At 43.6% G+C, this 12,624-nt stretch overlaps 1 protein-coding gene across 4 annotated transcripts in view; it reads right to left on the bottom strand.

Annotated features, from left to right (window-relative positions):
• Positions 1-6,876: 6,876 nt before the first annotated feature.
• CDK5RAP2 (CDK5 regulatory subunit associated protein 2) overlaps positions 6,877-12,624 on the bottom strand; it is an 83,731-nt gene continuing 77,983 nt past the window's right edge. For all 4 annotated transcript variants that reach the window (XM_026059597.1, XM_026059600.1, XM_026059598.1 and 1 more), the window contains 3 exons: positions 10,950-11,088; positions 8,422-8,468; positions 6,877-7,548 (listed from right to left, as the gene is read on the bottom strand). In XM_026059597.1, the coding sequence (XP_025915382.1) occupies positions 7,489-7,548; positions 8,422-8,468; positions 10,950-11,088 (246 nt within the window). In that variant the 3' untranslated portion in view covers positions 6,877-7,488. The remainder of the gene's footprint in view (positions 7,549-8,421; positions 8,469-10,949; positions 11,089-12,624) is intronic.

Raw genomic sequence — 12,624 nt, 5'->3', positions numbered from 1 at the left:
AAGTGATGGGGCTGGTCAGAGCGTCGGTGACAGCTCCTGGCCCGGGCAAGGCGGGTGCAAGGGGCGCAGCCTCTCCCGCGGTCCCTTCCATGCCTCGAGGGCAGGAGGACGCGAAAGGGCTGCAGGACCTGGCGGTTAATACTGAGCCATAGGAGGATCCTGTTGTATTTGTCAAATCGTGCCTTGGGATCGCAATGTGGATTTCACAGCAAGGGACACCGGAGCGAAATCGGGAGCAAATGGGCTCAGATTACGCTCAGGGGAGCAAAGCGCTTGCCTTTCCCGTGCCCAGCGAGAGCGGCGCACAACGGGGTTATTTCATTTCGTATTACGCGACTTTGGTAGGATGCGTAATTTGCTCCGATGACCGGAGGCAACGCGGGTTGGGTTTTCACCTCGCTGACGTCGTTCTCCGGAGGCTGCTGGCATCGCCGGCTGCCTCGAGGGTCGACGCGGAGCGGAGCAGGGGGCTGCGTGCGGGGCCCATGGGTGCAACGGGAGCCGTGGGCACCGGGGGCAGGGGAAGGGGCACCGGACATGGGCAAGCTGGAGCAAAAAAAAGGTCAATCAAGCATTTTTTTTTAAGTATTTATGAGCAGAAGGCAGTTTGCTGGCATTTGCTTCCACCTCCGGTGGAAAATCGGGCCAGGTAGGAACAAGCTCTCTAAAGGCAAATGCATCCCTAAGACTGGTGCAAAACAGGGCAAGGCATTGGGGTTTAAGCACGGAGGGAAATGGGTTTAATTTAGCTGATTTAGGGCCATGGAGAGGGTGGCTTCTATCCTGAAGTACTAACTGCCTTCCTGCACTTTGGGGCTCGCAGCACCTCCCTTGGGGCTTCACGTGCAAGGCTGAGGCTTTTGCAGAGCTTTATTTCTACATTTTAGAAACCCAACGCCAATCCCACGCCTTTCCGAGAAGCTTTTTTTACCCTCGTGTGAAAGCTGCCCCCGTCCCCAGGAAAACGCAATATTCCTCTGTGCTGCGCAGAGGGCAGTGAGAAGGGAGACGTGGCCTGCAGGCAGTTAACATTTTCCACTTTTCTGAGCATTAATATCATGATTACTCTGTCTAAATAATGTCCAGGCTCTGGCCTCCGTATTACCTAGCTTAAGTATGATTTACTGCCATAATAAATTAGCCCTTAAGGCAAAGAATTAAAAATAATTGGCCTTATGTCTTGGTCTCCATTTTATCCTCTGTTCCTTTTCACTTTCCATGTGTCCTTCCCTTTCTTTCTCTCCTTATTCATTCCCTGGCTTTTTTTTTCCCCCTTATTCCTCCTCAGCGGCCACCTTCTGATTCTTTTCCGCTCCTTCTGTTCTTCTTCGGATAAGCGGACCCGGTTTCTTGTCCTTCACTTTCTCCTCCCCAAAAAGCGCTCCACCAGCTGCTCCCGGCTGCCGGCCCATGAATTTAACCCCAAGGCTTTGAAGCAATGCTTAGCAGTATATGTCCTTACTCATTCGACCTTTCAATGTCACTAGCTCCCGTCGCGTCCCCACCGTGTCCCAAACCATCGGCTCCCACTGCAGTTGGCCAAGGACCCGGGCGACCTGCCCTTGGGAGGAGAAGGTGAAGGTGTTTGGGAGGGAGGATTAAGAAGGGTAGATCGGGCTAAAGGTCTCAAAGACATAGAAAATGTGGCCTTTGGGGCTGCCCCGTTTTTCACCCGTGCCCTGGCCAGGAGGTGCTGTGAAAGCTATTGCAGCACAAAGCGTGTGGAGAGGAGAGGCCAGGAAAGGCCTTATGCATCTCCTGACGTAAGGATGGGCTCAAAAATATATGGGCGCGTGCATTTGTATGGGTATGTACATACCCACACGTGCCCATACGGTATAAACGGGAGCAACCTGACTGCTCTTGCTGTTTAGCTGCTCCGCATAATCCCAAACAGAACAGCTTGAAAGAGTGGAAGTTTGGTGGTGTTTTTTTTTCCCTCGGTCCTTTAAATAAATGGGCAGCGCTTTTTTTTTGCCTTTTTTTTTTTTTTTTTTTTTTTTTTTTTTTTTTTTTTTTTTTTTTTTTTTTTGGAGTCGCTAATGCTCATTTTGCGTGCAGGCATGCGATTCCGATGCTGCCGGAGAGCGCACGCGGCGGAGTGCAAAAATAAAGATTGCATCTCATGCATGATGCATGCCCCAGCAAACGCTTTAATAAATCACCCAAGTAGCTCCCTCATCAGACGGGTTGGGGGGAGAAGGAGGAAAAAAATATATATGTATATAGGAACAAGTATCTTTCTTGAAGAAATGACAGGATAAACACATAGAAAACAGGCCCGCAGAGCTTTTTGCAAGAGGGGTTGACTCAAAACGAAAGCGAGAGGCTGAGCGGGAGCGCGGCACGGGGCGTCGCGGGCGCGCGGTGCTCTGCCCCGGGGGCGGCCGGGGAGCGCCCAGCGCTGCCTGCCCACACGTCCGCGGGCTTTATTTTGTCCTGGTGGGAACTTATTCCTGGAGTGACTTCCTGTATTGATCGATAGCCAGGAAAAGGGGGTATTTGCTTTGTGCGTTCACCGCTTTTTATCTGCTGGTTCGGAAAGACCCGTTGCAAGGCTGCGCTGGTGCTTCCAGCCAGATTTTTGTGCGTCTCCTCTGGCGACTGGAGTGAGCCGTGCGAAATGTCCATTTGATGTGCGGGAGGAAAGGTGGGAACGGGCCACTAAGATGTGAGTTTTTTATTTATTTTTATTTTTTTTTCCATTCGAGTAAATAAGCGAAGACCGAGGTCAGTAGGCCTTGCCTCCAAATCTCATCTTTTTTTTTAATGCTATTCACGCTAACGAGCCCAGGCCTTATCCGGCAGGGTTTGCTGGGGTTTATTGTAGTTTGGGGCAAGCAGGAGAGGCACGGGGCTGGCAGGAGGGTCCGGGCACGAGGGTTTTCGCGAGCGCAGCGCTGGGTTTTTTTCCCCCCCCTCTCCGGCAAGCGCAACTTGCTTTTGCCATCTAGTGGCTGTCCGAAAAAGGCTCAGAAATAGACCCAGGAAGCCAAGGTGGAGCAGGAGGAGGTCAGTAAGGGCGGGGGGGGACGGTCTGTGCTATTCAAGCACCTTGTTCCTAGCATTGCGGGTGAGGAAGGGGAGCGCGTCGTGCCTTGAAACCGAACTGCTGAGCACGGCTGCGCGGCGCTGGTGCACGTCCCAGGGCTTCGACGAGAGCAGAGCACAGGCTCGTTTTACCAGGGCTTGCTTTGGTGTCGGGTGGTCTTGGTCACGGCAGCGCCGTGAAGCTGCTTCCAGCAGCCGCTCGTGTCCGCAGGCGCCGGGGCTCGGCGAGCCCCAAGCCTTAACAGCAGCGGTCGCAGCGCGGCCGCTCTTAAATCAGGCGTTTGGTGTCAGCGGAGTTGCAAACAGCATTGCAGCTTTTTTTTTTTTAGTCTTTCTTTTCGCGGTGTCATTTCTGGTTGACTCGGAAAGTGAGGGCGGGATTTGCTTTCCTTCGAGGTCAGGAGTTTAAAACAGACCCCCAAAACGCAGCTCCGCTTTCCGGCACGCTGCGGTCAGCCGCTCCGGCGTGCTCGGCCGCATCCCGCCGCAGCCACGGCCCTGCTCCGAGGAGCCACGGGGCGAGAAAGCCCCCCCCCAAACCCCCCCCCGAACCCTGCTGCAAAGCGTCGCCGGAGCGCTCGCAAAAACGGAGTCGGCAGCCTCCTGTCTGCACTGAAATACCACCCAAATCATCTCCTGCGCTTTTGTTTCAAAATGCTTGCATGCATTAGCATTGATTGATTTTTTAATACAAGCAGCCACCTGTGATTTTGAATATCACTTTTATCTGTTTCCCTTTGGCAGCCGTAATTGCACCGTCACTCGCGGGCCGCGGCGCAGCCTCACGGTTCGGGGCTGCCGGCAGCCGTAAGCGCTTGGGGCAGCGAAGGGGCCGGGCTGTACGTGCAACGCGCCGCTCTGCCCCCGATGGCAGCAACCGATTCCCTTTATTCCGTGCTCACGCGTAGCTGCACGTGCTGCAAGGTCCTAGAGAGAAGGAAAAGGCTTTTTTTTCTTTTCCTTTTTTTCCTTTAACCGCAACAATCATGATTTTTCTATTGAGTGGACACCAAGCCTCCCTCACCCTACATGAGGGACGCAGAGGAGCCCGGCCTGCTGCCGAGTGCCTGCAGGCCTGGGAAAAGCGAGCGGGGAAGTTCAAGGTCGCCGGGAGAGACGGCGGAGCGCAGCTCTCCTGGTGCTTGCTCTGGCGCTCGTTCCTCCGAACCGCGCTCGCACCCGCGGTTCGAATCACCTTGCACGTAAAATGAACATACGGGCAGGAACTCGCTGAGCAAACGAGCCCCTCCTTTAATTCCATTTGCTTACGCAGCTTATTTTCCCCCTGCATAATTATTTCTGGTGGAAAATTTAATTTTGTTCAATGGCAACAAAGTTTAACACTCCATAAGCTTTGTCTTTTGCAGCCCTCCATCTGGTAAGCTTTTTTTTTTTTTCCTTCTTCCGTTAATTATTTTTAAACCAGCCCAGTAAATTGTGTGTGTTTAAGAGGCACTTCTCATTAAGATGAAATACTCTGATCTCACAGGATCATCTCTTTTTAAAGAGGTAATGATATATTACGATTTTTTCATCTGTTCCCCCCCCGGTGCACGCTCACACACCGGAGGAGATGCACACGTTACTGTAACGTGGATGCAGCTCGCACAGCTGATCAGAAAGAAAAAGGGGTCAGGAGAAGAGCTCTGAGAGGGCACAGCAGGGAACATTAAGAAATAAGTGGCAAATCATCCCAGGAAAGGGAAATATTTAATTTTTTTTTTTTTTTTTTTTTTTTTTTTTTAAGTACAGATGGTGTGGAAATAAAAAAAGGCTGTAAGAAGACCAAGAGACTTGGGTGCCTATATATAGATGTACAGCTGTTTCCTTCAGGTGTTATAACTCAAAAACGTAGGATGATTAATTTTGAAAGTTGAAATGTATAGCAGATTCTGATTACATCTGAGTGTCTATAATTTAGCTACTTAGTAAAATTAACTTGACGTCTTTAGTGAGCTATGAGGACAATAACGTGTGAAGAGACTGAAGTGCAAGTTTGACTGCATGCTCTTTCCTTACCTCCCCCCTTTTCAATTTGCAAAGTTTATTTTTAACTTTTTCATTTTTTCCAGCATCTTTCCTCTAATCTAGACAAATGAATTTGCTTCCCCCTGCTGCCAGCAAAGACGACAACATTTCATTTCTGAGCTTTCATTTCCCTTGATGGACTAGAGTTGCAAGTACTCAGCAGCCGTAATCTGGGACGGAGGCGCAGGACAGCTCAGGTGGGGACCGGAGGTTGGGGTTTCCAAGGCACCTAACATTTATCAGAGCACGAGACCCGTGGGAAGGCAGTGGGACCTCAGACTAAATCCATTTTCATACCGTTAAAGCCCATTTTTGTGAACCTCTGAAAAGCTGGCTGTACAAGGGATCATGGAAAGAGGCACCCTAAAAGTACACTGCCTTCATGTTGTTTTTCTTTAATAAAAATTCATTTACATGCACAACAGTTGCAGGGAAAACTTGTAGGAGTATGGAAAGGACAGGCCATCCTGCTAATCAGTACACACCAGATTATCTGCGACTCGTGCTGTACCTAGGTATTGCGCTGGCGATCACCCCAAGCTGGGCGTGCAGATCTGCCCCCAAGGAGAAAGGAACAGCCCCAACCAGTTAGCATCAGCTTCAAACAGAGAAGCAAAGGGATTAAGAGCGTCTTTGCAGTGTCCGGAGAATACTATATTTGAATATCAACAACCGTTTTGGAGATGTGCATAGAGGAGATGATAGTGGCTCTTACTATCTGTTGAAACCCAGGAACTGATTTGAACTAATCAAAGCTTCAGGGGGAAGAGGGGAGCTCCTAGGACTTGTCTTAGCCTCTGCATGGTGTGCACGGATTCAGCTGACTGTGCATCACCGGACCTGTCAGAATGACTCGTGGCTCTCAGCCAGCTCAATGGGTGTACGAGCTATCTATCTCCCCAACCACATTTCAAGAAACATAAATTCCTCTTCTACGAGGGAGGCTACGAGGCAGGTTGGTTATTCTCTAGAGAGCGATAGCCAAGAAGCCGATACAACTGCAACCCCGGGCTGAGATTTCCCAGACCTGGTGCAAATCTTCTTGGATGACTAGTGTATGTTATCTTGTATAACGGGGACATCATCAACTTGAAAAATCATGTTTTGTGTGAAATTCATTTATTTCAAGAGCGCCATGATTGCGCCATGAAGTCTACCTTTGTATCCAATAACCGCTTTCAGTTATGGTAGTCTTAGGGTTAAATGAGCCTGTTTTCCCAGTTCACTTTGTGCCACTGACAGCCCATTGCATACAGTCAGGTCTGACTGCGCCAGCAGCCAAGATTGAAGGTAAAACTGAAAAGGCCTGAGGCAGGACGAGCGGAGCAGACAGGGAGCACAACTAAGCATTTTTTATAATAATGTTCTCTGGCCTGGCCAAAATATTCCTATTATGTATATCAGCATGGGACATAAAAACCCATAATAAAAAGATTTCCTTAAATTCAAGAAACATTTTTACGTGTTTTTAGCAGAAAAATGGATTGCAGAACTGTCTGTGTCCCTCAAAATGATCTCCTTCCTAGCTGTACGGATCTCAGCAGGGTCTAACGTTTTGCCAATAGCAAAATACCTTTGGATCGTGACTTCTGGAAAGTAAGTTTCCAACACCCGCACTGAGTCATGACAAGCCCTTCTACCATACCTTAGAGATACTGCAGCGATGGGCCGGACTAACTGCAGTCACTCTCAGGAAACAAATGATCCACGCCAACCATTGCGAACATTGCAATCACTTGGCTGCTTTGTTCAGCAAGTGCTCAAATTTCAGAAGTTTTGAACAAAATAACACAAACAGATTTGTGGTTGTTTTTAATTTTAATTAATTGCCTGATTCTAAGTACCATTTTCAGACCTAGCATCAAATCTAAGCTTCTAAGAGGGTAATAAGAAAGCTCAGCATCAGGTTGCTTCCAGAAAAAATCTTCCAGGTCTATGTTTAAAATGCTTTAAAATACTGAACATTTCTCACAGTGCTACAAAACAATGACAATTGGCAGAACTAAGTATTTTTTTTAACTACATTCTTTGATTTCAGCAATATAGAAACAGTTGAGAGGTGGATCATGCTCTTGATTCTTTCATGACCTGTTTGACTATAACAAGAAAAGGTTTTCTAACACAAGTACAAATATAAAATTTTAAATGAGCCAACTCTAAAAAAAATCTCAATTTTTCTTCAATACTTCCAGTACCTGTTTCTGTAATAAATATTAAAAACCATCTTTTACATTACAGAAAATGTTAAATAAGTTATTTACCAAAAGGGTTTTTTTTGTTTTTTGTTTGTTTTTTTTAGACAAAGGCTGACTCCAATAAAAGAGCTAAATGAACGTTTTTACATCAATAAATAGTAAGGCACGAAGAAGCAAACAACAGGACCAGTCTTTATTAACGGACCTTTCTCCTTCAGAGAATCCTTTTTTTGTTGGTATAGGAAGCTGCTTTTTGATTCTCAGCTGGTTGAACCTGGTTAGAAAAGCAATAATTATTACTATTTTGCAGTACTTCAAATGCACACAATTTGTTCCTAGTGCTGGGCCATAATCCTGCAATAGGATCTGCAAATATGAACTGCTATGTTCAGCAGATCTTCAAATTAAAGTGATAATGTTTCTGTAAGCATAAAGACCTTTTTATGTCATCAACTTATAACTCAGGGAGGGATGAGACAAGAGTATAGCAGGTGCTTAAGGAAGAGTTTTGAGAAGGCACTGCTGACAAAGATAATGAAGGAAAGATTCACCGAAAATTTAAGGGGGAGCCGGGAAACGTACAATCATTCAGGGTGGAATGGTGCAAGGAGAAGGATGGGATTTAGGAGACAAGAAGTTTAGTACATCCTTCAGGAAGTAAAGTCTGAACCCTCTGGGAGAGATCAAATCTGAACAGTGAATCCTTAAACACTCAAACTAATTTAATACACTGCATTAGCAAATAGCTGTTTACAGAAGCTTTGCCTATTGGGTCTATGTTTAAAAAAGCAGCACCGGTTATTAACACATACAGAAGCTTTAAATAAGGATTCTTTTCGCAAGCTTAGTCAGTAGACAGTTTATTGGACCGTGACCTGCTGAAAATAAACTACTAGAAGAAGACGACAGACATATGAATATTAATCTAGGAAAGCATCAGAAAAGTTACTTGGTTACTTAACTAGTTACCTGTTCAGTCATAAAACTCTAATTTAAACGTCAAATATTATGGAATATTTATCAAGCTAAACTGCTATCACCTAGACTTGATCATAACATCATGCCTCAGTAGCAATCCCAAAGCAAATAGACTAACTCTAATGAATATATGCCACCAGCTTTAAATGCAAGCAGAAATTTTACTTACTTCCAGGTTTCCTCTAGCCTTCTTCAAGACATCATGAGTTAAAACCACTGGAAAGAAAGAGCAGATTAAACGGAATACTGCACAGTTTTTCTATAAACTTCTCTGTATTGCAGTCTTATGACCAAATATTAAATAACATATGCACTTTTTAAAGTGTTTCTCCCATAACAAGAACTATATATGTGAAAGTACGCATATCTCACCTCTACACTTAACATCACAGATGTGCACAGCCCCATGTGATACTGATGACCTGGATCCTTTGATCCAAGGTTATCAAAGGGAGACTTTCTGTCCATTTTAAGGAGAGATTGCGAATGATCTAACTACAATTTGATGTATTAGGTAGATTATTGACGGCGGGGGAGGAAGAGGGAAATGGTGGGATGGAGAGGTTTAGGAAAAGGATGGGATGGGAAGATGAGGACAGATGGCAAAACAAGTCAGCCAGCTCCTCCAGCAGTTCAAGGACAAAGCAACCTATGTATGCTTAGAGGAAAGCAGGAGTGGCTTGCTCTGAAGAGTTCCAAGTTTTCTTTATTCATGCAGCTAGTTAGCCTCTGTGGGGAGAGAAAGAGACCTGTGAATGGAGGAGGGATGCTTCTAAACAAAACTGATATTTAGAAATGTCAGGTTAAATATGTGATTCTCTAATCTGTGTCAGCTCCATAACCGCTGAAAAATACCATTCACAAGTACCAATTTAATATTCCAGTCTCAAAAATAAACAATTTAGCCACAATAAAGATTTTTCATTACAATAATAAGAACCCAACAACTCCAAGGGTATAGCTGTCATGAGATAATTATACCCTTGGCAGATTACTGCAATTTGGCACTGCATTGTTACATGTTCAGAGGTTCAGATGAGGTTTATAAGCAATGAGTTCTCTCTCCCGAAGAAAGCATACGGAAAACTCAGAGCCACAAGAATGTTCCAGTCTCTGCCTCTAAACAAATTTAGGAATGCTCAAGTAAATAACAGTGGGAGCCTGATTGTACTCCGTGGAGCTGCCCAGCTAACAGGAGGTTTGGAGAACGAAGGCAGGCAAGGTCACCTCCTGGGATGCCTGTGGTTTCTTACTAGCAAAAGGAGAAAGAAAGAAGGAAAAAGAAGTGTATGCATCGTAATAAAATTCAGCAGCTTCCTATGATTCACCAGTTTTGTTGTACACTTGGTCAGGAATTTGTGTACAGATGCAATTTAGAAACATTTCTGAAATTGGTCTTTAAGGCAAAGGTAACTTGACATCCATAATTCCCATAATCAATGAAACTTAAAGAAAATTGTAGCTAGGTCTTTCTGGGTAGCAGAGTGCTCTCTGCTCATAAAGATCTCTGCTAGTAAATTCATTTCACCTGGCAAACTAGATATTTCTAAATCAAAAATATCAAATTCAGTACACGAAGAGAATTCAGAGTATGTGACGCTAATAGTGAAGCTGCTACTAGCCAGGTAGTACTTTGCATTAAGAAGACTTCAGAAAAGGCAGGCTTCATTTTATTAGGACCTAATTACAAAGAGGTTGAATGTGCTGAAAAAGAGTGAGCAAAGTAAGAGGGAGATGTCCTGTTTTTGAAAGTGTGGGGGAGAGAGGGTGGGGTAGTGGCTGTGGGGATAAGATATTGGCCATTACGCCAAAATCTCTACCTATTTATGCTCTGCACAGCCTTACGGAAATTACCCAGCAAGTCTCCAAGAGATGTCACTGGAACATAAGAACTAACCAAACTAAATCAGTAAATCTATCCCAGGGATATTATTTGGGCAGACATATTAAAATAGCTTTGATTTTGATATGATAACTCCAAACTGAGCTATTTAACATTAAAACCTGAACAAAATATAACTTTGTATTTAATAAAAGTAACTTTTATGTCACTTGATACAACACCTCTGAAAGAAGTGACCAAAACCAGCCAATAAATACTAAATCAACAATCTTCAGGCAGAAGATACATGTAACATATATATAAAAATTGTAAGCTATGGAACAAGATAACATTAATAGCTCTATGTTTCATTTAAATGACTTGAGTAACTTATAGTATTATGGCCATTTTCTTTAATTTGTATGTTGTATAACACCTTACATTCCAAATTAATTACTCATGAGAACATGAATGCTATGCTTGCATAGACCAATGAGTCATTCAGTCCTATCTCTAAGAGAAGTTAATGATAGATTTTTTAAGAAGAAAAAGAAATCCACCTCTAGCAGTACACATATTGCCACAGCAATTGGGAAGGCAGAGGAAAGGTGTAGCTCCATTCAAATCTCTGCTGATGAACAGATCAAACTCTACAGCAGAAGCCTTCTATCTCAAGATTTTCATGTGTCTAGCACAACTAGAATATAGCCCACGTCATGCTTGTTTTCCTGTTTCCATATAATCTTTCAGATATGGCTGTTAAGAGTAAAACATCACGTCACAGCCTACAGTCATTTCCTTGCTTCTGATTTTAGCTAGGTAGCCATGAAGTACAAAATAATAAAATAAAAACCAGGAATGCAGCAATCACTAACATTGATCAATGATGACTTTCTCCATGTTTTCCTTCAGCTGGTTTGTGGAATGCAAACGTTTCACTGTGCTATGCAACTTCTTCTCTTGCTCAGACAGTTTCTTACGCAACCTAAATATTTCTGCTTTCATTCCTTCATCCTAAATTGAAAGAAGAAAATATTATATCAGAATTATTATAAAAACTACATTGTACATGGTTAATTGCTATATACTTTTGTACAAGAGCCCTCAAACTTCTACAGGGTACGGACAGCTCCTTAAAGGAGTGCCACATCACTCACTGCCTGTCCTCCAGCTTCACTTCCTCCTGCCATCTGCCACGAGGCAACCATCGTTTACAGAGAAAAGTGTTATAATGAATGAACTGATGTATTCTTAGCTGACTTTTATCACAATTAATTGTTATGATATTCTGAGAAAAGACTTAACACCAGTGTTTATTTTTGCTTTTAATCTTCCATTCCTTTCATTTCTTTTGCTTTCAGCTAGAAAACATAATGAAGGCCAGTGCTGTGGGACCAGCAAGTATCCCGTATGCCAGGTTCAAAACTTCCAGCTTCCTTCTCTAAGGCGCCTTTAACAGTGGATGCTAACTTAATCAAAGGGCTGAAAGGCATCTTACAAGTGACAGGAACAGTTTTATTGCAAAATTACTTGATAGCATCATTATTTAAGGTTCAGTTTTCACCACCACTTCCATCCAAGTTATGGTCAGTAGCTTGTGGAAAAGGACTACTAGTAGCCCTGACATAGTCTGCCAGTATTGCTGATCTGATCCTCATGCAAATTTAAACTTGTACATTTTTCTTGCTGTTGTGCCACTTGTTAAATAATAATGTCTTCTGGAATTCTCCCCTAGCATTTAGCTCTTCAGAAGAACTGATTACTCACAACTGCTGTGGGGCTGAACAGACGGCAGTGAATACTCAGTATCTTTTAGAATCAAACTTCAAGAGACATTCTTTCATAAACTGCATTTAAGACATCAGAAGCAATCAAATGTCCTTAAGATCTCAGCACATTGGGTAAGAAACTCTAGAAAAGATGCTATTAGCTTCTGATTAGGTTTGGTCTTGGAAACTGAGATCTCCAGCACTGGGTCAGATTTTCAGGGGTGACCGATCCAGATCAAGGTTTAGATCAGTAAGAATTAGATGCATCAGAGATATACTGAATCATATTTGTGCATCTGCGTGCTATGTTCAGATACTGCAATCCAGGCCAGCATATAGCTGTCTATATAAATTTTATATATATAAGGGTAGAAATGGAAGTGTACACACTTCTCAAGACATCCGAAATATGGAATTGAAATATGAGTGATCTGTATTAAACAGTACAGTTTATTCTTACTACTTTTGTGATTTTACACATTTAAGACCACTAGAAAATATTAACAAAAAATGTTATTAAAATGATATATTAAATGTTTGCTTTCCTAAACCTTTATTTTTTCAGCAATGTCCTGCTTCCCTGAAGAAATACACACAAAAACCTCAGGGAAAACATTTCAGATTTATTTTAAAGCCAGAGTTTGAAACAGTTTCATTGTTGAGTGGTAGTATTATGACAGTATAGATAATTCATTCCTCATTCGGTTTACTTTCATTCATTTGCATAGTGCAATCCTTTTTAGTTAAAATGTTATAAAACTTGTCTTGAGTTTTTGTCGCA

This window comes from Apteryx rowi, unplaced genomic scaffold, assembly GCF_003343035.1.
Source record: "Apteryx rowi isolate R43461 unplaced genomic scaffold, aptRow1 scaffold_16, whole genome shotgun sequence".
Classification (NCBI taxonomy): domain Eukaryota; kingdom Metazoa; phylum Chordata; class Aves; order Apterygiformes; family Apterygidae; genus Apteryx; species Apteryx rowi.
This window is presented reverse-complemented; position numbering and strand designations above follow the sequence as displayed.